Source organism: Poecilia reticulata, chromosome 11 (genome assembly GCF_904066995.2).
Source record: "Poecilia reticulata chromosome 11, P_reticulata-male-v2, whole genome shotgun sequence".
In the NCBI taxonomy this organism is placed as follows: Eukaryota; Metazoa; Chordata; class Actinopteri; order Cyprinodontiformes; family Poeciliidae; genus Poecilia; species Poecilia reticulata.
Window position 1 is genome coordinate 3,002,486 of NC_088840.1, and position 27,534 is coordinate 3,030,019.

Here is a 27,534-nt window from a genome sequence, read left to right on the forward strand (position 1 = left end):
TGACCAATCAGCTTCATGTTTTCTGTAACTCCTTCTGCTTCTGACCAATCACTGCAACTCAGCTGAATATTAACCAATATTCTTAGCCCACTCCTAATTTAACTTCTCTGGAGCCAAACTGCAGGATGAAAGCGTATGAGACACTAAATGTTAACATTTTCTTTTTTATTTTCTTTCTTTTTCTTTCTTTCTTTCTTTCTTTCTTTCTTTCTTTCTTTCTTTCTTTCTTTCTTTCTTTCTTTCTTTCTTTCTTTCTTTCTTTCTTTTTTTTTTTTTTTTTTTGCAAAAAACTATACTGCATGATTTGCTTCTGTGTTGTTAACAGTTCATGTTAACTTGAATGACCAACATGGAATTCCCCTGTTGCACTTTGACCTCTCCTCAGGATATGATTTGATTTATATTAAGGTGCTTTTTCAAAAAGGTGCTTGAAAATATTATTTGAAATTTAAATATTAATTACTAAAATCTTTTTGAGAAGGTTATGTATTAAATTATTTTGGTGAGGAAAATTGCAACTTTGACCAGAACGTTTTGGTATGTATGCTGCAAAATCTAGAATTTTAGACTGCAACAATCAGGAAAAAAAAAACAAAACTAAAACATTGTATCATCCACAGGAGACTGTTTAAAAAAGCAACTATTAAACATATTTTTTTTATTAGGCCCACATTTTTGTGTGTCTTATTTGTCTAGAAAGTCAATAACCTTTACTGGGAGAAATTCTTTCTGAGCAGAGGAACACTGCTTCCACAATTACATCACTCAGCCTACAATATAAGAAATTATAAAAATAAATGAATAGTATATTAAAAAAAATCGTAAAACATTTATCAGTCGTCTTCCCACACATTCTACTGAGACACAACCCGTCTGTTCATCAAATCTCCAACATCAATACTGATTTCAATAAAATGAATTCATCAGCAGGCCCTCAGAGGCTTCCTGTCTGCAGCTCATCTCATCGCCTTCAATCATTAATAAGGTTGATAAACCGGGGGATGAATGAGTTATTATATCGGTTATGTTTGCAAAGTGGAAGCCTGCACCGTCTTCTGATGTCAAGGGAATGATTTCAACATAATAACCAACATCACATTGGGGTTTTATACATAATTATTTATTTATTTTGAACATACAATAAAAAATAAAAACAGGAAAAAAAAGGAGACGGTGAATAATTATGCCAACTGACATACAATTTTAAACAATTTGTTCTAAAAGAAGAAGATAAAAGATCTTATCATTTCCTGTCTCATCGACATACAATCATCTTAATCTCTCTTCTCCAGATGAACTCAAAGTATTGATTAATGTCACTTAAACATCAACATTCTCCACATTGAATGTACAATTATTTACACATTATTCATATCAACAACAGCATTTGTTGTTTGTGACACCCATCCTGTACAAGATATTTTACAATAAGCTAACTTTTTGTACAGAGTTTAAACTGACTAATTTTTGTAGTTTGAACTCATCCTTTAATCCAATTAAAAAACTTTTTTTTTGTTGTTCTAATACATTGTTTTTTAAAATGTTGTTTGGAGGTTGATGGTTTCTTACTTACTTTGAACATAAATTGCAGTTTTTGAATTGTACAGGGTCTCAGAATTGCAGTGCATTATATTTCAAAAATAATGGATTTGTTTGCTTCCAGTATCCCACTTTATGTATTTTTTTATATTGCATACAACGGCTGTAAGTTTATTTAGTATGTGTTGCCCGAAATTTCCACACAATAACTCAAATATGATATTCTATTATTATAACATCATGTTTTCATTCACTGCAATAAATAACAGAAATAAAGGCTTTAAAACATCCGCCTGTGAGAAATGAATCTATACGTTGCAAAAACACAAACTCTTTCTGAGTAGTTTTGGTTTCAGTTTTTAGTGCAAATATCGTAGTTCAGAAATAAGACAAAACTAACTTACAAAGAGATAAAAACTTGTTTTAAGTCAATAATTTCTTAATATTGATGAAAAAGTACTTGTTCAATTGGCAGATTATTTAACTTATAACAAGATATTTTTTCCATGCTTCTAGTGAAATAATATGGAAGCTTTAGCGAAAGTTCAAGCTGGAAGACTCCACCCCCTTCGTTCGCCCATCAACGTCATGCTCATCTCTGACCTCAGCACTGGTCCTCACCCGGCGCGTTCAATCAGCAATCAGGCTCAAAAGGATCCACACCCAAGCCGTCAGCTGATTCCCAGCTGCGTTCAACCCACCACCTCCCCTTCTCCACCCACATCCTTCAGCTCTAGGATGGCACCCTTTCCCGACCACCCCCACCAGTGTCGGGCCCTGGAGGAGAGCATCCCTAATCAGTTATCGGGATGTTCATCGAGTTCACATCAAATCTCAGCTCAAATTAGCTGCCGGGGTCCGAGCGCCAAAGAACTGTTATTCATTCCTGTCATTAAATTTTTTAATTGTTCCCTTTTGTCCATCTGAGTTTCTCCAGATTGAACTACCAATATTAAGGAGGTTGCTTTGAAGTTTTAAATTAGTTTTCTCTTGCATTAACTGTACTAAGATATTTGCACTAGAAACTGGACCAAGTAAACCTGGTAAAATGTATTGTTTTTGGAGTGCAGAGTTCGTTTCACTTCCTTCAATAATGAAACATTTCACTAATATTCTGCTCTGCTCCACCTACAGCTGCCTGTAAAGACTCCAAGCGAGCTCTGGAGGTATCCCAGCATGCCGAGGACATGGGCCTGATCCTGGGCGCCTGCGCCGGCGGTCTGGCGGTTCTGGTTCTCCTCCTGGGGGCCATCGTCATCATCGTGAAGAAGGGGTGAGTGGCTGTCGGCGTGGCCCACCGGATCGGGACAGCTTCAGAACCCTTTTGACGGTTCTGCTGCCGGCTCTCTGTCCACCTGGCAGTAGGTGATCCATCACCATCCCACTTGGCAGCCAACAAGAGTAAATCCCAGCCAGAGTTAGCGGAGCGCTAATCCTTCGCCTTGCCGGGGGCTTTTGTGTTCGCTACGAAGTCATCGTGTCGGACCGGCACATTGGCTCTCGCTGGGCGGCGCCGGTTGCGCTCCACTTGCAAATCACCTCTGCAGTCGCTCGCACCTGCACCGTGCTTCTTCCTTCGCTTGCCGGGCGACGGTGGAACACTCGTCTTGAGTGTGAAAAATTTCATCAAGGGGCATGTTATTCCATTGCCCACTCAATTACATGAGGCGGGCAGCTGTGAGGTGCCAGTGGATGGCCTGGTAATTGGTTAGGAAGGTTGTTTTCTATTTTCCAGGAGGAGGCTGGGAGATTCAGAGCTCTCTCTTTCTCTCTATGAACGGAGGAAGAATGAATAGGGCGTGTTTAGAAGGAGGCAGCGACTGATAAGATTCAGCAGCCATGTTTATATTTAGCCAAAAGATTAGGCCTTTCTGCATGTACAGTCACTGCCTTTGCTATAATTGGGTGAAAAACCAGAATACCCCTTCCCTCCCTCCACTCCCATCACCGCCCCATATACACACATTCACACACACAGGGGAGCAGAGTTTATGCCAAGCATATTTTTGATACTGATGCATTTATTTAGAGGGTTTAAGGTCGCCCTAGACTCTTGTAAAATGTTTTAAAGCTTCATTTTATATGCCATGAAGTTGGGAACTTTATGGCATAAATGACTGAATAAGTCAACTGTAAATTGAGGTTTTATTGCTGAGCGAACCGATTACCTACAGTTCTCAGGAATAATTCCTTAATTTCCCACAATCTGAATGGATGCTAGCTTGTTTGATGAGCTAGTTGAGCGTCTAGCATTGTTTCTTCTCCATTAGGTCAGCCACCTGTCAGTGCGTCACAAAGTGTCAGCATGGCTGCTGTGTGTCCTTATGACCGATTCTCAACATCTCGCTGTCACATACAAAACAGGGAACAGCGTTTCCAGCCAAACAGTTTGCTGTGCCACACCAGTACAAGGTTTTACCTTTTGCATCTGTTTCCGCCAAACATGACCGACGACTACGTTGGGGGACGGTCACATTTTCTATTTGTGTTTTTGATCCCTGAAATTGATGATTGTTTGAGCAGCCGATGGTCTGGACTCCTCTGTGGGAGATTCAGAGCTGCCCCACATATCAGAAGCTTCCCTTTAATACCCTGACTCATGATACTGGGAACACAGCATTCAGCAGCATTCAGACAAACTCTTCATTTCTTTTGTTGATGCCCATCTGGATGAACCATAATCACCTCTCTTCCTGTTGTTCTCTCCTCACTCTCTGTCTCTCCTTCACGCTAATCAGAAGGGACTTCTATTCTTACCCTTACTACCCGTAAGTTACTCCTCTGTCCCTTTGCTTTCCACCCTCCCCCTGACTGTCCCTCGTAGCCCCCGGAGTACTAGAGAGGAAATAAGCATTGCTGCCCCCCCATTCCCTCCACCCTCACCCTATGCTATTGTACACACCACCTCCACCTTCTTCCAGACCCACAGACCATTTCTTGCTATCTGATCTCACCCCTCCTTCCCTCCCTTTCATGCAATTTCAATCTTTTCTCCCCTTATCCACCCCTCTCACTATAATTTGTCATCTCCCCACCAGCCCACCCCTCCTGTCCTTTCTTATCTCGTTTCCCCTGTCTTACACTCAATCTTCTTTCCCTTCCTTGCTGGCCTCCTTCTGTTACGTCTCTCTGTCCTCCCACCGCTCTGCGTGGGTCTCTTCTGCAGTAGGAAGAAGGTGGCCATAAACAAGGCGGCCATGTCCTACAGGCAGGAGAAGAGCCGGAAGCTGAGCCCTCTGGACTGCAGTCTGACGGAGCAGAGCACCCTCCAGCAGGACGAGAGGATGGCTCACTCCTTCATGGACGCCCACGGCTGCAACGCTCGAAGTAAGGCGACTGCGAGGAGCATATGGGGCGCTCTCGAGAAAAAACTGTCTGGAGACAAAGCAGCTCCCTTCTTCCTGACCTTCAGCTTTGTTTACTTCTAAGCATGCATGCAATCTGCTCTGCCAAGACACATGGTGCTCTCAGCAGAGGAGTCTCTTGTCTGTTTGAATATTCCACTCAGCCCTCCCTTCAGAAACATTGACTTCCTTCTCCCTCTGTTGCTGCCTTCGCTTATTTGCATGGAAGTAAATAAAATAAAAGATTGTATTGCAGTGTGATTTCTGTGTGTTGCCAGATGAGCAGCGTAGCTCGGTCAACGAGTCCAGCAGCTTGCTGGGAGGCTCGCCGCAGCGCCACTGTCGGAGGAAGAGTTCTCCGTACCACACGGGTCAGCTCCACCCGGCGGTGAGGGTCGCCGACCTGCTTCAGCATATCAACCAGATGAAGACGTCTGAGGGATACGGCTTCAAGCAGGAGTACGAGGTGAGGCGTGAAGCAAGGGAAGAAAAAAATCTATCTGTTTTCTCCCAGAGCTGTCAGTACAGAAGCACACAGCTCAGCCAGTAACAACCAATCAGAGCCAGGAGGAGGGTCTTAGCACTGACAACCACTCTCGTGTATGCACTACAGTTGGTTCATCCCAATGGAGCCATGCCATGCTATGGATGGATGGATGGATGGACGGACTTTATTTTCATATGTCATTCACCCTTTTACAGGTGTCCCACCCATATAGGCTTACAAGACAGACATAAATATTCCTTAAACAAAAAGTGTCCCCTTCCTAAGGTGTCAGGCCTTCAAAATAAACAGTGCTAACTGAAACACAAAATACTTAAATAAATAAAACATTTTGTCCTTATCAGTTAAATAAAAGAAATCTGGATAAACATCAAGTATTTTAGTAAGTAAAGCTTTTCTCAACCTCAAGTACACAGGACAGTAAAACAAAATTGAACTTCACTCTCATTTTCGCCCAAATCACACAGAGAACATCTTCAGTCATCCTGGGACTTAGCTGTGCTAAGGCTAGTTAGCTTAGCCACTGATGACAGTGGATAAACAGTTTTCCTGTAAAAGTAAGTTGTTTCTCTGACATTAACACATTGAGCAACGAGTACACAAGCATGATTGCCCCTCCTCTGTTCTCTGATTGGTTGTTTCTGACGGGGTCGCTGCATTTCTTCACATGGTAATAGAACCTCAGGGAGGAGGTGGAAGGATTTGTTTTTTTTCATGGAGAAACTTTTCGAATTGGGACACCACACACCAAATTTATCAGATTTTGAATTGGAAAAAAACATGTGAACTTCTCACCACGTCTCAGATTCAGGGCCTACTACGTAAATTCCTACCTACAGTCTGGGACTGTAAGCTTACAAAATGTTGAACATTTTCAAGGGACAAGAATACTTTTGCTATGGATCATATCTGTTCTGGTCGGCACATCCAGTCTTGGCCGATTCTCTTTGGTTCTGGACAAGAGAAGTGTGCATGGCCTCGAGCGCCGCAACAGTTTGTTTCTTTTGTTTGTGAGCACTTTTTAAACAAACTCCACGAAGCCGGGTCCCTGAACAGCTGAGCTCACCAGTTTGCCGGCGAAGACCTTGCGCTGAGCCCTACAGGCTGTTGTGTAAGCTCTGACTGCTCCAGAACACTGGGGTTTCCATGGCCAAGCAGCTCAAGCGCGCGTGCAGGACGATCCTTCACCACTCTCCAACAACTACAGCGAGAAAAACAAGCAGAAACAATCACACAGCGTCTTCTTTATTCATTCATGACCAATCAGGGAAAATGAAGTTTCCCTCATTAGTGCTGGGTTTCCTGCTTGGTGTGACCCTGTTCGGACTAATTGCGCCTTCCAAAGTCACACCTGCTGCTTCTCTCTCTGCCTGCTATTATCTGCAGTCCTCCAGATCAAACAGTTGTGATGAGTCTTTTTCGCACCTCCACCTGCCAGAGAGAGAGATGCACTTTTCGATTCATTAAGCCGTCCCTCGCAGGCCCGGCAAATTTCCCGCTAACAAAATCAATATATGGGTCGCTTTTTCAACTCGGCACTCTAGCTTCCCATCGCCTGGAGAAATAAACAAGATGAAGGAGATCAGTGAGCACTCTGCTGTCAGACTTCATAACCCTTATTCCCCACCGGGGCCGGCTGGCTCTGCCATTGACCATTGATCAGCACACGTCTGGCGAGGGCCCTCAGGGGTCTGTGTGGGGCGGTGGCAAGGGGGGTGGGGGGGGGGGGGAGGGTGTACAGTATTTATGAGGAGCTTTGGATTCCTTATCATGTTGACCAAACAGGAAGTATTTAGATAAAATATTATATCAAGGATGCACCACTTCGAAGCCAGAAATCACAATTATTGGTTGGAAGTGGTTAAAGCTGCAATGTGTAACTTTTACAAAAGATATCTTTGTAAAAACACCTTGTAAATTGTCACTATGTTGTGACAGTATAACATGAGAGACCATCTGTGAAAAGATCCATCTCCTCCCTGAGCTACTATTGCTGAATGTGCTAATGGTGGAGAAACAGCTTAGGGTTATCATTGTAACCCTAAGCTGTTTCCGTTACAGGGAAACCGTTTATCTGCCGTCATTGGTAGCTATGCTAACTAGCTTTAGCATTTGTTGCAGACGATGTGGTGGTGAAAGTAGAGGTAGGTGTGTCTTACTACAGTAAGACCCTCCTCCGGGCTCTGATTGGGAATGCTGGGAGAAGACAGATTAGCTTGATTTTTCTTTTTACAGATTATACTGTCACAACAGGATAATCTTAATCAGTATGTAAAAAAGATATTTTTTATGAATGTTACATAATGCAGCTTTAAACTGACGCTTAAAGTTGTCACCTGCAGATAACATTAGGTTTTGCTTTTCAGTGAGCAACACTGAAGACGGTATACACCAATGAGGCATAAGATAATGAATAGTAACAGATTACATTTTTTTTCACTAATGCACCACTTGCGTGTCCAAGTTCTGAGTAGAATGGCCGTTGTCTTCCTACACATTTCCACTTGATTCTCATCTCCCTTCTGTGCTCTGTGGGGCTTTCTCCCATCCACTTGGATTTCTTTGGTAGAGTTTATACTGAGTCAAAAGAGCAAGTTATGAATGATGACGCTGATTTTCTGCTCCGTTTTAGAAGTACAGTTTGTCAGTAGTTTTAGCGATGGCAGTCGAGGAAGTGAACGAAGCCGTTCAGTTTGTGTTGGTCACGCTTCTAAATATTGAATTAACGTTAACAGCTGCCTTGTTTGGATTGGCACTTCTCTCTTTGCAGTAGAGGACTGTTTTTTATAGCACATCACAGGCAGACGTTAATGATTGGGTAAAACATTCAACAGAGGCCACGCCTCCAGGAAGCAGCTGTTTCTCAACAGTTGAGAGCCCAGACCCTCTGAACGAAGCAACTCATAGAACAATCTGCTGATTTTTACCAGGCTATGCTCAGAGATATGTCAGCACGCCCAAGGCCACCATGTTGTTTGACAAGCGAGTTTCACAGATTTTTTTTTCTGTTTTTGTTCTATTTATTTGCATTTTAGATACTCTCTACAAAAAAGTTGCAAATCAGTGAGTCGTTGGAGGTGCGTTCTACAGAAATATTGGCAGATAGGTGGAGGTCCACTGTTTCTACTTGAGCCACCACCTCTCTGTTTCTAAAACGTTTATCTGAGAGAAAGTGGTAAAGCGAAACACATTTCCACATAAGTACTGCTCCTAAACAAAAATGCTTGGAATTTGCATATGAAATTGTCTCTGGTAATTAATATTAACTGAAATATGACCTGCATCCAGTAGTGGCTGGTAAAGTTCTCACATCATCTTGTGAGAACTATACCCAGTTCTCTCTGGTCTCTTGGTCCAGTTTACTGTTATTGATAAATCAAGAAAATTAAACAACGAGTTTAAATGCAAAAGAAAACGACGCGGGTCTTAAATCACTCTTATCCAGATACAAAGCTGTTCATCCTCGGCTTTTTACCATCAGCGCACCATTTTGCGGCGGCGGCAGATTCTGTCGATGGAAGCCGTATACTGTAAACAACAGCGGACCTCCAAGGTATTCCAGAATGGCGGCTTGTTTAAGCAGCGCGCCTGCCTCTGCATGTGGAATGAGGGCGAGCGCAGCCTCAGCCTCTCTGTGATGTGTTGTGGCAGATGTCTGCTGATGACTTGGCAAGAGGCTTTAATTCAGGAGCTAATCAGACCTTGGGGTAGCTCTCGGGAATGCATTAGCAAACTCCGTCTAATTGCGACTTTCAAGATGTTTCAAAGACACATCATGTTGGGTTTGTTGTTGTTACTTTTATCTTTTTTTTCCCTGTAAAACCAAAGTCATTATTAGAAGATATAAGCAGACTGAAGGCAACTCTTTCCCCAGGGGTCTGTTTTTTATGAGTGGTGGTTTATTAGCAGTAACACCATAATCTTAACTGTAATTTCTGACTTTGCAGAGTTTCTTCGATGGCTGGGATGCCACCAAGAAGAAAGACAAGACCAAAGGTCGACACGACAGCCTGCTCAGCCGTGAGTAAAGCTCAGCAGGAAGAGGTCCGGCCCGGACAGCCATGATGTTATTAACCCTTCAAAGTGGAGCTATTCTGCCATAATTGACAATGCTTTGTAGGACTGGGTGATATGGCTTCAAAATAAAATCTCCTATTAGTTAATATCAAATCAACGTGTTTAATCCATAGCTGTACTGTAAAACAGCTGACTGGACCATCCTTAAAACGCTGCATATGTAGCCGCTTCCAAGTAGGCGGGACTTGTTGCTCCAATGCCTGAATGAGACACTGACGTCTCTTCTGATTGGCTGATAGATGATGAGCGCTAGAACCATGGCTGAATTCTGAATATATCTCTTGTAAAAACGAGTTTAAATGCAAACTCAATTCCATCCTTTGATTTTTAACCCTTTATGTCCAAAATTTAAAATCTCCGCCTGGATAGTTTTGCTTATTTTAATTGTACGCAGTTCTTTAAATGTTCTGTGAGTAAATATATTTGCCCATTTATCCATAACAACTGGAATTTTCAATATCTAGCAAGTTTTTTTTTTGCAAAATCATCATCTATTAAAAGAGTGCCCATAAGATTAATTTCACTCCCTGCTACGTGGGGGGAAATTATCGTAATAATCCGATATTTGCTGGAATGCACAACGTCTCTCCTTCAAGAAACCGTTGGAATTTTTCAGATAGCACGAAATGTGGTGGAATTGCGGTACTACAGATTTGGCTTATAATGTAAACAAGCTTATTCACATGTGATTTTAATGTCATTTAATGGACACAATTGTGAAATTGTGTTTAATTTGACATTAGCACAAAAAACATACACTAAGATTTGTAACGGAAACACAGCTAGTGCAAACTAGCTGTGCGAACACAGCTAGTTAAATAATTTGTATTTAATGTTCCCAAACATTAAATACAAATTATACAGTAAAGAGAAATTAGAGGAGTCTGAACAACAGCAAACAGTATTTAAACCCATCAACAATTGGAGCGCTAACTCAGAGTGCTTACGGAGTTTTCATATGTTTCAATGTGACTGGATGCTAACAGGAAACCAGAGTGAAAAACCAAATAAGGTATACATGGAAAAACAGACAGAAACACAAACTAACCCTCGTTTTCCTTCACTCCAGCTGATCGACATCGAGTCAAGCTCCACTCTCTGCTGGCAGACCCCAGCTCAGATTATGTCAATGCCAACTACATAGACGTAAGTTGAATTCCTAATTTCTTCTCCTTTTGTAAGGGTTGACCCCACTGCTTTACCAGCCACCCCACTCCTCCGCACGCTGCTGGTCTTAGCCGTCCTGTAATGGCTGCACCCACGGCACGGCGGTGTATTTCTGCTCCAGCGTATGTGGGCTTTCTGCTCAGATGTTATCACACAGAGTCCAAACATCCTACAGGAGCCCAGAAGCTCAGAGCAGCGCTGCCTCGTGACTCGCCCCCGATGCTGCAGTGAAGCAGCCGGGGCCCGAGCGCGGCTGTGCTTCCAGACGCTGTGATCTCACCTCCAGGTCGGATCCGGCCAGCGTCAGGCTGGACCGAGGTTATCAAAGTTAACTAAAACTAACTAAAATTGAGAAAACATTTTCTTTTAATTAAATAAATAAGAAATGGGGAAAAACTATAGGTAACTGATTTGAAAATCTAAAACATACTGAAATTATGGATATAAATCCTTCATTTCTGTATTTGTGAATCTATTTATTAGATTTCAAATTATTGTGAAATGTTTTTTTCCCACACAAGCAGTTTATGTCAGCTTTTGGCAAATTACGGCTCTCCATACTCCTAATGGTGACGTTTAGTCCACGAAATGGTGGCAGCAAAAGTTGGATGAAAACTCCAGGCTGTTGTTCAAGAACTACATTTCTTTTAAAATGGTTATTCTGTTGAGTAATCATTACCCAACTGATGTACATATAATGAAATCTTTGATCCTTCTGTACCTGAAAATGAACCAAAGTTAGAAAAAGCTAAAACTACTGCTTTTATAAAATCTAAAGCAAGCTAAAACTTAACAGTATGTAACTAATAATAAATAATAAAAACATAAAACACACTCTAAAAACTAATTCAAACTAATGGGGCCTTCAGACCAAACGCATTTCACACATCAGATGTCTGGTTTACATTCATAGTCTATGTGGAGGACCGTGGAGGGCCCGGTGAGGGCCCATGGAGGGCCCGGTGAGGGGCCGGTGAGGGCCCGGTGAGGGCCCATGGAGGGCCCGGTGAGGGGCCGTGGAGGGCCCGGTGAGGGGCCGGTGAGGGCCCGTGGAGGACCCGTTGCAGCGTGTTTCGAGCGACTAGCGTCCAACAAATAGGCCCACAATGGCAAACAACAGTTAGAGCTATTTTTTCCACATAGACTTGAATGTAAACCAGACGTGCCTGATGCGTGAAGCTGTAGGTGTCGAGCAAAATGTCAAGCATCTGCATTCAAAGTGCAAACGCCTTGAACTTGAAGCGTCGGACGCATGTAACGCGTTTAGTGTGAACTCACCTTAACTTAGTTAGAGAAATAAAAAGTCACAACAAAATAAAACTAAGCTCTAATGAAAACCCCAAACTATTATAACCCTGGTTTGCCCCCTCATGTCTGAAACCTTTGCGTTACGACAGTCGGAAGCATCTCCAGCTCAGGCTGAGCTCCGCTTCTCTCCCTGAAAACAGCTCAGTGTTGTTCTGCGGGTTTTGACTGAGGGGGCTGAAGTTTTAGCAGCTTCTTGTTATCTTTGAATGCCTCTTCTCTTATTGTCAAACAGGAAAAAAAAAAAGGGAAAGTAGGCGGAAGAGCCGAGGGAGAGAAAACCGTGTTTAGTGTGGCCTCCTTATTCCCCTTGAGTGGTCTGTAAGTGCTCCATTAGAGTGAAAGCTCTAAGGACCTTTGTGTAATTAATTGGCCATCGACATCAACAGTTCCAAATTATGTACAGAAAAGACCGAGGCTGAAATGTGCCGGTCTGCTGCTTTCCCCTCTCGTTTTTCAGAAAACGGCCATTTTAGTGAGACATTTAGTTGACTGATGAACCACAGTCATTGCCAAGTTTCATCAGTTGCAAACTAGTTGAGACTTAGAAAATGTCTCAACTGGAACAGCCAACTGTCCTGTACTTATTTAATGCTGATTCTATTTACACCCATATGAGGAGAAGTCAGTGTAACGGGTTTGGCTAATGCCAGTTTTCCAAACTACAAACTGTATCATGGACGTGACGACCGGTCATCTGCAGCACCACATTTAGACACAACAGTCAGCTGAGGCTCCTGTAAATGATAAACACGATTTAAAATTTACTCTAAGTGGAATTTATGTACAGTCATGGCCAAATGCTCCAGTGGTGAGAGAAATGTATTTAGCATGAATTTGCATGAATTATAACCTGACGCACACTGCACACTGAAACGGGTTGTTTGGAGCACACACACACTTCCTCTGGCTCTTCAGCTCTGTCAGTTGGAAATCCTTAACATATTCCTCTTCAGTGTATCCTCATCTCCCTCGTCTTCCTCAGCAACGTTTTTGAGACTGTTAGTCTTTCCAAAACAACGCCAGCTGTAACTCCCAGCTGAACTCATCTTCAGACAAGCTATGAATAACAGATAAAAAACAGATACTGTTGCTGAAGGATTTCACAGAATAGTAACGTATTGGTGAAAGTGTAAACTAAAACATAGATGATGGGCTCTAAACCAACGACGTGTTGATCCAGTTTGGTTGTTGTGACAGGTTGGGTTTCTACGTTGGTATGGAGGAACTTTCAGCCACTCTTATCGGGAGATTTATTTTGTATTTTTTTATTTATTTTACATGGACGCCCAGTTTAAGGTTATGTCGGAGCACCTCAGTTGGATTTAAGTCCAGACTTTGACTAGACAACTTTTTTATGTGAGCTTGTATGACTTTAGCGTGAGTTTAGTTTCAAAGTGAGGTCTGTTTTTTTTCCTTCTGGATTTCAGAGATTTTTTTTTTTTTTGATTCCTTCAATTACAGCAAGTCATCCAGGTCCTAAAGACATGAAACAGTCCCAGGCCATCACATCACCACCATGTTTAGCAACATGTGGAATTTTCATCTTTCTATGTTTTTAATGTTTTTTAAGCAAATGTGAAACGACCCAGTGTGGTCTCTTTGGTCACCTGTAGTTCTGGACATGGGACTCTAATATTGATTCATGTTTTCTTCATTTAACGGCTAACGGCTCTCACTGTTGTTCACTGGAGTCTCAAAGACTTTGAAATGGTTTTGTAGCCTTGTCCAGACTGATAGATTCCAACGTCTTTGTGTTTTATCGGTTCTCTAAATGCTGTAAATGGAGGCATAACACCATCAACCTAAAACCAGGAGAATGCTTTTTTTTTTTTTTCATTAGTGACTATAAAGGGTTCAGCACAGATGAAGTTAAAATCACTCTGCCAATAAGGCTGATTGCTATTATACTGGGGCCTGTTTGTTTAGAATCTTTAGCTATGTTTCCATTTACCGTATAATTGTGCAATTTGACAATTTGAAAATAAACTTGCTTAACAGAAACACACCAATATCAAAATAACTTGTTTTTCATTAAAAAGCTTTGGCGTTAGGATGACGTGTTTTTCTTTCTTTTTTATTTTGTTTTTTTTGGGGTTTTTATTTTGGCCATGTCGAAATTGGTTTATTTTGCGAAGCTGCAAAGGAAACACTTGTTAGCTTCACACAAGTTACATGGTCTTGTGTGAAGATCATGTGTGAAGATCATGTGATCTTCACACCAGAAGATCACATGATCTTGATGTTTGAAATGGAAACTCAGCTACTGTCTTATTCATTCACCAGCAAATAAAAGCATGCCATCATTATGGCTTTGCATCTTCTGGCACCACATAGGATTTAGATTTTGCCTACAAACTCACACCTGAAAGAGTAGTTTTCTGGATAATCCACAAGTTTACATTTACTGACATTTACTGGCAACAAAAAATGTTTGATTTCCAAAAGTGTTCAATAAGCTCCAGGGTCACCTGTTCCAGTACAGTGATGTACAGAATCACGATGTTACCAATACAGAACCAATTCTACACTAAGTATTGACTGATAGACCGCTGATAAATATACCCTTTAATTGTTTAAGTGATGTGGAATTTCCTTTGACTAGGCTTCCTTATGTTTTTACAAAGAACCCTTCTGACTGAATTCTGTTGTGGGATTGTTCCTCACCCAGTGAAGTGGGTTGACTAAGTACACAGTCATGGATAAATCGTGAGATCAAAACATTTGTGAAAGAAAACTTCTTCCAACAATTTGATTTGTGGATTTTTAAAAATGGCTGGTTTGTGACGTGCTAACACAAACAGAACAATCGATGCTGTAAACATTGACTCTTATTAAACTACCTTCTTCTTTCTGTCCATTGTTTTTTTTTTTAGCAGTAACTTTAAGACATGAAGCTCTTTAAGAAAATGTTTTCTTCAAACACCAAAGTTGAACAACATCCTCTTCACAGGTCCTCTGTGGCCGTCTCATCACACGTTTCCTGATCTGTAATCATAATAACTAGCTCTGGTCTTTTCCCTAACTCTCTTCTCTCTCTCTTTCTCTGTTTCCTGCTCCTCTGATTCTCAATCTTTTCGCCATCTTAGATTCGGATAAACAGGGAAGTAAGTACCTTGCTTCTCTTCTCTTTCCTCATCCCTCCATCCCTCTCCACTGCTTCTTCCTGGCAGCAGCAGATTTTCTTGTCCTTGTTTGGTTTGAGCTCCTAAGCCTTTTCACCTACGACACTCACGTTTTAGCATGTCTGTGACTGCAGCTGTCTCAGTCTCTGCCATCTTCTGCTGATGGAGATGTGCTCACCCAGAGGTCCTTTAAGATTGCAGAAAGTGCAGCAAAAGAGGAGAAAATCTTAGGTCAAGTCAAAGCTCGTGTTCAGACATTCACTGAGTCACACAAGGCACCGTAAATATCTTCAGTGATGCTGGATGTTGGAAAAACAGAAAATGGAGGATTCAGCCAGGTTTAGGGTCCAAAACCATCAAATGTTATCATGAGAAATAAGAGCTGGAGTTCTGACTACCCATCTGTTATAATCTGTGTAAATGGAGACCATTTAATAAAAGTCAGTCATTCACAGGATCCTGTTTGGGTAACAGGGATTTTATTGACATTTTTAAAATTTGTGCGTAATATCAGCAGCAGTGACTAACCAGTCTGAGCATTTTAGCTAATAAAAATATGAAATTATAATAGCAGTTAACTGCAAAACAGTTTTCATCATTATCCATGCATGTCTTAGACCAAAAGTCTGAAACCTTTAGGATCCAGAGATTCTTCATATTGTAATAACACGATTTGTGAAAACAAATACTTATCTGAGCAGTGTTAATATCTTCCTACTTTAGGGCTCATTCCAAACTGTACAGCTGCTGGGACATAAACTCGGCTCATTGGTTCCATCTCATCTCAGGTTTGTTTGATGAGATTTAAAATGAGACACAACCACCTCATATTGATTGAAAAATGATGATAAGTAATTGGAGTTTCATCCTAGTGACACACATAGTAATCTGTGGGATTATTATCCTATTCTTGTTGTGGTTCTTACTTTAAACATAAAAACATTGCTCAGTTTCAAAACTTTACTGCTCAAAATGATTAGGAACTACCATACAAACTTTGTATGTTTTGGGCCAAACATAGTGATTAAAACTATTTCCTGGACATCTGAATGTAGATTTCATGTAACGACAAAGAAGTCAGCCAATATCTGACCTCCTTATATATTCTGAAATAGCTTCTAATTTTGCTCTTTTTCAGACCAGTTTGTTCTATGTATAAATGGGACCTTCAGTCTGAATCCTCTGTTTTTACAGTTCGTCTGAAGGCAAAGTCATGCTTAGCTAGTTTAGCAAGATACTGCATGCTTAACACGGGTTCCTTCAGAATGTACTCAGAACATCAAACTGATTTTATTACAGCACAAAGTGTCTCTCAGGTTAAGAAAGAGCAGCTTTATGAATCCTAACCAGCTGGAGGCTCATGGAGAATACAACCAGAGCTAACGTTTAACCCTTAGCTGTTTTAACTCTGCTCTATTTGAAAATGTTAAAAACATCATTGATTAGTTGGAGTATCAGTGGGTAAACATGTGCTGATTTTTTTCAGATTTTCCTGCTGTTTGTTTTATCTTTCCTTGTCATGTCGGTGTTGGGTTTGTGCTGTTTGAACTACATTTACAAATATTGGCTTCTTTATAAACACTAGCTGTGTTTCCATCAAAAATGTGCGCAAATCTTTGTCCAAAAAACAGAATTCAGTCTTTCATCACTCATCATCTTTCAGCCAATCAGAGGAGACGTCGATGTTTCATTCAGGCGTTGGAGGAACAAGCCCCGCCTATTTGGGAGCTTCTACGTATGCAGCGTTTTGGGAAAATTTTCCAGAAGAGTTATGGATTCAACACATTGGAATGATACAACTTTTTCTTTTTAAGAGGTTTAGTTGGCTCTAGTGGCCTTTATTTGAAAGTAGTTTGACAGGAAAGAGGGTTATGAGAGAGGGGGAAGACACGCGGCAAATATCACCAGGCTGGGAATCAAACCTGCGACCACCGGCATGAGGAATAAGGCCTCAATACATGGGTTGTGCTTTGCCCCTGCGCCACCACAGCACCAATACAACTTTTTCTGAACTGTGATGCTGTGAGAGCTCTGAAGGAGCCAGCTGCACATTTTCCCAAAAAAACATCTTCCTCCTACCACTTCCTGTTGGCTTCTTCGTGGTTTCTGTCAGTAGTAACATCCGGCTGTTGATCATGTGACTCGTGTGATGAAAAAAGTGCTTCCATTACAGTTTTGCAAAAATAAATTTCAAGACGACTGAACAAAAAAACACCAAGCGCAAAAACTATTTGATTGAAAACATGAGATTTTTGAATTTTACATGTTTTAGTTAAACACATTTATTTTCAAAATTTCAATTTGTGCACTTTTATGGTTGATGGAAACACAGCTACTGTTCCTGTTTCTACCTTCTGTTTTTGCCACTGAAGGATCCGAGTAACACCAGACTGCAGTTACATTTTTTGGCATTTGTAAATTAGGATGGCAATGTCACAAAAGCTAGTTGTATCAATAATATGACTAAAACATGATATGTTTGAGTGAAGAAACATATCTCACAAGGAATCAGACATCTCCTGTATGATTTTTAAAGAGTCTAACTGGTCTTCCTCAGTAGGGAAGATGAGGAAGACTGTGGACGTTAGCTTCTGTGTTAATGCCAAGACTGTTTCCACTCTGTGCATTAATGCATACTCAGGTATATTTGGTGTTTGAACTACTAACTTAGACAATTATTAGAGTTTTTAGAGGGAGTCGGTTCACAGACTTCCATCTTTGAAGGCGTTTATAAACGGTTAGTTTGACAGATTACACACACCTGAAGAATTGGTTCAGACAGTTTCAACTTAACATACACACAGCATAGTGGAGGTCACTAACTCAGTCAATAAGAGAAAAACATCCATCAGAGTTTCATCTCTGATCTGGACACTGAGAGCTGACGGTGAGCTCTGGGCAGCTGAACCACTGATGACCCTCAGGTTACGATCAGAGAGTCTTGCCAACTCTTGCTTGAAATGTTTCCTGATTTCAAAACTCTGTCACTGCAGAAAAAAAGTTAATTATACTCAGCTAATAATTCACGATGTGGATTATCTGCTCAGCTTCTGGAATTTTAAGCAAACAGAATGAAAATGAGATACAATTAAATGTAATTTCAAAATCAGATGTGTAAGAATAGATGGCAGGATTTTGTTTGACGCCGTTTGCCCAATCGACGGATCACATAAAGGTTTAGTACAATCTCTGCCACAAACTATTAAAAGCTAGTTTTACTTGATGAAAGACATTTCTTGTTATTTGCGCCATGAAATCTCTAAGGAAATGTAAAGTCATGTGTCATATTCCGTCTTTGTGACGGGGAACAGATGCTATATAATATTCACAGCTGTGTACACATTTAAACTACAACAGAATTTTTTTGCTGAATTTTCTAACAGAATTCTTGATGAGGTGTAAATTCTCTCCATCCACACAAACATCTCCCCAGGAGGCCCTTTTAGTTTAATAACAATAAATAATTTAGACGTGTTGGAAACTGAAAACAAGTATCAATAAACTTGGATATAATAGGTGTGTGTATTTTGGGGGAGATTTCCTTGTAGTGTGTCCTTCAGGTCTTTCATGTCTGCTGTCGCTGATCTGTTTAAACTCGGAGCGCTGCGTTGGACCCCGCAGGTGTTCTCCCGTTTATTTCTGCTCAGAATAAGAAACTCCGCCTGAAGTTCTCCTGTGCTCTCAGTGAAAACGACTCAAATTTCTCCAGGTACCCGAGTCGTTCAGTGGTAATGAGAGCCTATCGAGCTGCAGCCAGATCACCAGATCAGCAAGCAAAGAAAGATTTTTATTTTTATTTAGTTTCTCTTTCATTTTATTTGCGTCCCATACGCCATGCTTTACCTTTTATCCTAATCAATCTGTTGTAAATTCTTCATTGTTGCTTCATCAATTTGCATACTGTTGGAAAATATGGTTGCCACGGTGACAGGCAGGAAACCGATCACCTCTGAGAAACTCCGAGGCGAGAGATGCCCTGTGGGAATAGAGATGGCTGCACTCCTTCACAAAGACGCCGATCAATCCGCTCCTCTTTCCCCGGCATGGCGCTGATGGAATGTCATTTTCAATGCGGTGTGGTGGAGATGTGCACACGGGTTTCTGCAGATGCCTTTAATTATTAATAAAGAGACGGTGCCGCTATCTGGACATGAGGGATCCGGCTCTGCATTCGCCACACGGACCTCACCTGCTGTTTTCCTTGCATACTGTATCATAATTTCAGCAATGTGAAGTGGAGCAGGGAGGAGACGGCCCAATCAGTCAGTGCCATTCAGGTGGAGTTAGTCCCCAGGCTGAAGATCCCTCACTTGTCAGCGGCGCTCTAATCAGCGGCTCCGGCGAGACTTGGCACACTTTAGAGATGCATCTCACCCTCTGCATACGTTATGTCCCGAGGCGGAGAACGATGCACTGTTTGTTGAAATCTGAAGAGCAGAGATGGAATTACAAGTATTTGCATTTTATGCTGGTGGTTTACAACCAGGCTCTGAGTTTGACTTTCAAAGTGCACAAAGAAGAAATGGAACGGAGAAACAAAACAGACACAGCAGTCAAATTACTGAAAGCTGCGTTTAAACTCAGGACTGTCCATTATCTCAATAGAAGTTTATTCTACAGTTCACTTTGTCCAGAGGGTCTGGGCCACTGGCTGGCGAGAAACGATTACTTCCTGGAGGCATGGCCTCTGAAAAAGTTTTAAATGTTACCTAATCTCTAACATTTGTACATGATGTACGTAATATGCAAGTTCCACGCTATGAAGCTTACCACAAATGGCCTACACTGTAAACAACCACCCTCCTCTGAAGAGAGAAGTCCTGATCCAAACGAGAAGACTTAATGCTAAGTCAATGTTTGGAAGTGTGACCAACACTGACTGAACGGCTTTGTTCACTTCCTCTGCTGCCATTGTTAAAACTACAGGCAGAATATCATTTTAAAACATTGCAGAAATTCACAACTTCTTCTGCTCACTGATTGGTTTGGTAGAAATTCTACCAGAGAAAATCCAGGTAAAGGGTTAGTGTTAGGGTAAGGCTTTAGTGGTCTCTATTGATCAGTGAATAGACATGAAATATGGAGGAGAGAGACGGGGAAGACATGCAGGAAATTACAAAGAACAATCAAACTCAGGACAACCACATCAAGGTCTACCCCCTCTGCACACGCTCCGCCAACTGAGCCACCCGGTTTCCAATCACATTGCTATAAAAAAGTCCAAACAAAACAACCTGTGCCAAACTGCAGCATCAGATGGCACCCTTGTCTTATATATTTTTTTTGGCTGAGGGTCCTCATCTACATAAACCTCAGTTCCAGACATTCTCTAGATTTCCCAACATTGAGAGAATGTAGGGACCTCCATTGTCTCCACCTCCCGTATGGAGGCATCCATCCTTCCATTGTCTACACCTGCTTTTCCGACCAGGTTTGTGAGACAGATGGTGACTATCTCCACTGGCCACTAGGGGCAAGAGACGAGTTACACACTGGAAAGGCCAGCAATCCAACACAGGGCAGCATAGAGACACACAACCCTGCAAACTCACACTTATATCTACAGGTAAACTGTGAAATTGTCCCTGCAGAGAATCCACACATGAACAAGCAGAACATGCAGAAAGACTCCAGGCTGGGATTCAAACCCTGCTAGGCAACGGTGCTAACAAAAACCTCACTGCTGTACATCATAGGCAAATTCTACAGAAACTACTCACCATAAAGTCGTTTTTTAACACTTTTACTTCTATTTTTAGGGAGTAGTTTGGCTTACAGACTTAAACTTTACATCATCTGATAAAAATTAAACCTTAATGTATACATTAAACTATAGTTTTAAATAAGTTATCATCTGTATTCATGTACTCCTGTTGCTCCTGTTTCTTCATTTGGCATTTTTAAGCTCTATTTAACATCTGGTTTCAAACCACCAGCTTGACATTGAAAATCTTTCTACTTTTTTTTGTCCCCCAGTCTTGAGATTTTGATCAGGTGTCTACTTGAATTAATGACATTTCTCTGTGCATTACAATTCAAGTGTGATCGCTCATCCAGAGCCGCAGCTTTAAAGGTCGTCCAGAGTAATTCTGGTGGGTCAGACGTCCTTGTGCAGTTGATAGAGTAGATTAGTTCCAACAGACGACCTGCTGGTGAGAGGCAGAACATGAAATTGAACAGATCAGCAAAATCAAGTTCTGCCACGAGATTATCAACCAGTGAATGAATGAAAGCTTCATTATAATCTCTGTCTGTAGTAATTATTACCTTTTTCCCCCCACACAGGGTTACCAGCGATCAAACCACTTCATTGCCACTCAAGGTGAGTACTTGGCTCAAGAACTGTTGTTTTCTGATTTGAGAAAATGAGTTTGTGGAATAATTAAGTCATGAGCAACACGCTGTCTTTTGTTGCATCACACAAAACATCCGGGTTTCAACTGTAAACAGTCAATTTCCCACGACTACGAGAAGAACTCCCCCAAGAATCTGTCAGAGACTGTACGGGCGTCAGCTGCCGCCGTCTGTGAAGCTCCGCTCTCACCTCTCTCCTCCCTTCCATCTGCATGTGCGGCGCAGAAGACTTTCTGATGTCAGACTGATACGGCGCACCGGTCCAATTCCCCCGAGCCGCGCCGAGACAGGAAAGACAGCAAGACGTGCTCTTTATTCTCTTCTAGCTCTGATCGTGTTTACTCGGGGTGCGTGGGATTTTTTTTTTCTGCTCTGTAATCTTCCCTCTGATTTCTTCCCGTCTTTCACTTTGGTCTCAGTTCTGTCACTTCCTAAAAGTAACCTCGGCAAAACGATGCGCCTCGTTCCGGATCTTTGCTCTCATGGCGCAGAGGAACGAGATGCAGAACCTGTTAGCTTTCTCACAGAGGAAACCAACGCGATTACTAGACAGCAGAAGGATTCTGCAGGACAAACCCAGTAGAACCTTCGGAGGTGCAATGTCTGATGATCCTTTTAGGGGAATCAATGTAGAGAAAATCATGTAGAGAACAAGTTAGATGGACACCATGAGAGGAGGAATGAAGTTACCAATCAACTCCCAGTGCAAACAGCTCTCATGTAGACCTCCACAGCATGCTGACGATGCTGTGGTGTGTGTGGGGTGTGTGTTGTACCTCATAGTTTTAATGTGACTGTACACCAGGTGCTTGTTGCGAACAGCTTCATCAGTTTCATTCTGCTGCCTCTTTTGTTCCTGGATCTAGTAAAATGTTTAAAACGCAGCAGAAGCTTGCGTCGATCATACAGACCTCATATCAGCAGCAACACACCTTGCAGTCACAGAGTAGAAAAAAACTGATGTTAGAAATGCATATCTGCCGTCATAATAAATCCCAACCATGAAGCTCCGTCTTCATGGTTATTTACAAAAATGGACAGGCTGCTGATGTAGCAACCAGAATCCAGTAGCTCTGAAACTGACCGTCTGAAACCGGGAGGAGACTTTTTAAACCTCCCTGTCACTAAAATCACCAAATGGATTTCACTATCCTAGAAAACACGTGAAGGCTGCATTTCTTGCAGAAAAATGGTCGGCGTCTTCAAACGCAGATTACAAATTGTCCATCTGCCATTTTCCTTGGCATGTGCTCAGCTTTTAGTAAATGGTGCTCAGTCATCTCTCTGTGGATTTCACAGTGTGGGAAACACAGCTTGATCTCTTAAAAGGTTTTTGATTTATTTAATTTGTAAGCCTTATAACTCTGAGATGTCATATGTTAAACAAAATGTTGAAGACTGAAGTTTCTTCTTCTCATGTTTCACTGAGAATACTCTCTGTCTGCGCTCATGAAGATTCTATGCTTTTATCATGTGTAAAGCTTGAAGCAGCTCCAACCAACAGACTCATGTACTCAGCAGCACATATACCATTCATTTGCATGAAGTATCAAAATTGATCTCATTAGGTATAAAACAGTCCCTAAAGTGTCCATTGCAAATGCACATAGAACCTTGTAGATGTGTTTATTTTTATTTCCTTTATTTAACCAGGTAAACCCCGTTGAGATCCTGATCTCATTTTCAAGAGGGACCTGGGAATATTCAGCAAATGTTGAAAAAACATTATTTAGCAATAGCAGTGTTTCAATTCTGTAAGAAATACAGTTAAAATCACTTTAATAAATTTGTTTATGTGATAAATCATAAATAAAACTAACCATCCTCCTCCTACCACTTCCTTTTGTTTTGTCACTTCTGCCAGTAGTAACATCTGGCTGTTGACCATATGAAAAAAGTGTTTCCATTGCAGTTTTGTGAAATACTCTGATTTTGATAACTGAAACACCACCTCCACCTAGCGCAAACATTATTTTTAACGGAAAAACAAATTTAAACAAATTTACAAATTTAATTCCAATTTGTGTGATTTTAAATTCAGTGGAAATGCAGTTAGTGATGTCATTTCTGCTAACATGTTCCTTAACAAATAGAAGTTATAATGTAGCTGAAATCCTGATAAAAGGGTTATTCGTTTATTTTTACTACGTTTAACAGCAAAAAAGCTGAAACAGTTTGTGTAAACCAGCCTAACCTGGAAGTGTCTCAGGCAAGACTGTTTAAAACACGTAGAACATCCTACTCACATGATCCAGATGTGTGTGTATTTATTTATTGGGTACAGTAGTAACCTCTAATGCACTGTACTTTAAACAACATGGATAAAGAATTATAGACAGGCAACAAATTGCACCTGTTTTTTTCTGCCACTGAAAAATCTCTACTTAAGTGAAATGAAGTGAAGCTCCTGATCCATTTTTGTGCTTTTAGACATATTTCTAATAATAATTTAAAAAAAACTTGCCAATAACTAGAACGAGAAACAGCTAGACCCAAACGAGATGGTAGTCTGTAGAATCTAGATGGAATCTTTTCTAGAAAATGTGGCCAAAGTTTGGTCCTTCACAGCCACCGTTCCCTCCTCAAACTTTAACGTTGTTAAAGAGATGCAGTCAGTTCACACTCCACAATAAAAGGTATCTTTAAATATTAACTCCACTCCCAATTTCTAAAAATTTAAACAGTCATCCACCCGGATCATTTTATCCTGAAGGATTTAGGAACGGCGCCAGCATTCTGGTGTCTGTCAGGAACCAGTGATCAGATCTGTGTCGTAATGTAAAAAGCGTCTCTGAACAAAGCCGTACGTCTTTGGCCTCCGAGTCTCCGGTGTTTCTGTAGCGCTGCAACACGCAGCGAAACACAAGAGTGTTATTAAGGGGGAGCTTAGCCAAGACTTTTCTAATCCTGACAAGTTGTAAAACCAGAACAGAGAAACAGAACTGATTTCTGTCAGAGGGCGAACAGAGAAAGGAGATGCGTTTTGCTCAGGGATATTATTAAAAGTGTCTGTCCAGCAGAGATAAGGTTACAGGAGGTTTTTTTTTTCTTTCTTTCTGCTCTCTCTCACACAGGGCATGCATTCCCATGCCTTTCACATGTCTTGATTCTCTGGGAGTTTTTCATCATTTAACTCAGCCCTGCCTGCACTGCTCTCCCTCTCCATGCAGACATGCCCGCAGGTTTATTAGACTGGTTGTGATCCGAGAACTTTAATAACGCCGGGTCCTAAGCTGAGGCCGCGTTGACAGGATTTACCTAAACAAAGCAAGAAAATGGCTGCTGGTGAACTCATTTGATGTCAGAGTGGCTTTGCAACACTTGGCAATATGAGAAATGTTTCATGCAAAATGCAAAGACAGATCACTGGGAGGCTGGAGGCTTTGCTAAGCATGCAGCTGGTTACCTGCACATTTTTAAGAGGAGTCCTCTAGTACTGCCAGTTAAAAAGAGATGTGAGGCAGTGTGTGCCCCCACTTCAATGTTTGAGATGTTCAAACCAACTTTACTTCAATACACAGACAACCTGAGTGAATATACTCTGCAGTTTTCAAGCATTAATTTTATTTATCAGAGGGAAAACAGTCTCCATTTTTAAAAACTGAAAATTTATTTTGCCAAAAAAGTGTTTATGACTGACTGTCAGTACAATGTTATTTTTTCTTAAAGTGTATTCACCTCAGCCCCGTTTAATCCAGCTCAAGTTCGCCTGTCTATGAAATCTGATTCATTTGGAGAGGTGTGAACGTGTCATCAAACTCTGATTTGGATCAAAAGATTGAACTCCACAAACCTCTGAGGTTTCTCTGTCGTTTGCTTTGGTGGTTCTTTGTGCAGCGCCCCCACAGGTGAGGAGGGGAACAGATTGCTAAAAGGGTTCAGTTCATTTGACAGTTCAATGTGACAGAGAACCGCAGCAGCTGAAAATGGAGTAAATGTTGCAACTTTGGTCTCCAGTCAAAAAGAGCCAACTGGAAAACAGCCATAAATACTCTGCTGCTTACACACCATGTGCAACAGCATCCACACCTTGTGAAAGATTTCACATTTGTTAGAGAATAATTACCAAATATTCTGTGGACTAACGAGACAAATGTGAATAGGTGATAAATGTTGAATATTTGATAATTAGCGTTGCTAGTTTAAAACCCACAGAACCACACAGAGAGTCAAGATGCACTGAGTAGTGCTAAAAATGATCAGAAGAGGAATAATTAAAAACCTTTTGACTCGTTTATTTTCTCTTCTGCCCGGATTCATTGAAGTCGTCGTTGTATCAGCCGAACCATAAAGAGGGGACAACACGTTTCTCCAAGTCCAAAACATAATAACATTTATTAGACAAACAACTAATGAAACTGACAGAACTCAATAAAATCACAAACCAGCAATATTGACCTCACACGACAGACATCCACACACCATGACAAAATATTACGAGGAAACATTTTGCCGCTGCTTCCCCGGAGATTGCGTCACAAGGACCTCCTCGGAGCGATCTGAAGTTTGAAGTTCCAGGTCCCACACTTTTAAAAGGGAGGGCGTGTTTTCCCTTCTGCTGTATTCAAATTAGGGGACTGTCCTTAGCTAGGTTCTAGTTAACAAAGCAGTGTTATTTTCTTTTGAATGAAGACAGATGTTTTTTATGACCCTGTCCCAAGAGGAAGCTCTACCCTGTTTCACAGGACCGGATTGTTTTACACCAGCTGTTAAATCTTGTCAAAATGGTCAAAAGGTTAAACAGACACACAGAGAAACTAGCTGTGTTCTAAATTATAGAGAACTACAAGCTAAGTTATTTTAATTCAACTGAGTGTATAATGTTTTCAATAGAAATATCCTAGATAAGATTACGCTAATTGGACCATGGATATAATTTGAAGTGAATTTCCTTATTTAAAACACCATTGATTTTACCTAGTTATTGAACATATGGTTACGTTTTTACAACTAGTTTATTTTAAATATATTTTCTTAACAGTGGGCAATAATAAAAAGTTCCATTAGTCAACTTTATGTCGTTACACAGGTTCCATATTAATGTCTTGATTAGGAACACATGTATGTATGTATATATGTGTATGTGTGTACTTATAATCACACTTATAGCATTTCAGTATTTTGTCTGTGTACTCCAGTAGCCAAGCAACAGCATTTCCTTTGTGCAAGGACAATAAAGTCTAAGTTTAGATTTTTTTTTTCCTTCATAAATAAACTCACAGCTTGTGAAATGTTGTTTGTATTTGCCCGGGTTATGTTTCTCACCCGGTTTCATTTTTAGTTCACACGACATAAAAAGTAGAAAACAAGAAATCTGGAAGCCCGGGCTCAACCCTTTTCACGCCACCGTGTTCCCCAAACGTCTTCATACTTTCTTCCCTCTCATTTTCTCCCATGTACCACAAAAGTACACACTGCCTGCACAGAGTCATAAAGCTGTCGCCGGCCCCTCGCTCTCTCTCTTCATCCCCGATATGATTCTGAATTTTTTGCATACGCGTACGGTGAGCTCCAGGTGGTCGGCTTTGGCAGCGGGTTCAGCTTGATTTGTTGCATCATGGATGAGCCCTCGGCCAGCTTTGGGCAGCAGGTGCTCTGGGCCGACCCACTATTATGTCCAGAGATGAGGCAGAGGAGGTGTGAATGAGAGCGGCTCAGTCTCTGAGGGAGGAGAGAAGCCGGCCTGTGCCCTGCATACTGATTCACCCAGCTGCATGCCAGGGCTGCACTTCGCCATTCGTCTTCCAGTTCGCTTCGTCGTCCCTCTGGCAAGTGCGTTTGTGCTTTTCTGCCGCTGTTGAAAAATTAACAAACCATACCGCTAATACACATGGAATCTGCTGCATTGTTGGCTAACTATGAAGAACGGTGGCTGGAGAAATAGCAACCAGATCACTTTGAGTTAGTTTCCCATGTGAAAACACACACAGTTGGCCAGTCCCTGCTCGCTTTCAACCAATGCAGACTGAGCTCTGATTGGCTCATACAGACAGATTAATGTTCTTTGCTTTGGGAATGAACCCAATGAATGAACTCTTGTTTTCCTGTTGTCCTCATACAGGGCCATGCAGAACTATTTATGCTCATTAGATGAGAACCAACCAAGGGATTTTCTGAG

At 41.3% G+C, this 27,534-nt stretch overlaps 1 protein-coding gene across 4 annotated transcripts in view; it reads left to right on the plus strand.

The window, feature by feature from the left end:
- Positions 1 to 27,534, plus strand: part of ptprua (protein tyrosine phosphatase receptor type Ua) — a 211,960-nt gene that overhangs the window by 161,673 nt on the left and 22,753 nt on the right. Inside the window, exons 14-21 of one of the 4 annotated variants that reach the window (XM_008421304.3) lie at positions 2,674 to 2,812; positions 4,278 to 4,307; positions 4,706 to 4,866; positions 5,162 to 5,349; positions 9,336 to 9,408; positions 10,535 to 10,611; positions 15,027 to 15,044; positions 21,348 to 21,384. In XM_008421304.3, the coding sequence (XP_008419526.1) occupies positions 2,674 to 2,812; positions 4,278 to 4,307; positions 4,706 to 4,866; positions 5,162 to 5,349; positions 9,336 to 9,408; positions 10,535 to 10,611; positions 15,027 to 15,044; positions 21,348 to 21,384 (723 nt within the window). The remainder of the gene's footprint in view (positions 1 to 2,673; positions 2,813 to 4,277; positions 4,308 to 4,705; positions 4,867 to 5,161; positions 5,350 to 9,335; positions 9,409 to 10,534; positions 10,612 to 15,026; positions 15,045 to 21,347; positions 21,385 to 27,534) is intronic. The other 3 variants (XM_008421305.3, XM_008421306.3, XM_008421309.3) reach the window with 3 other exon arrangements.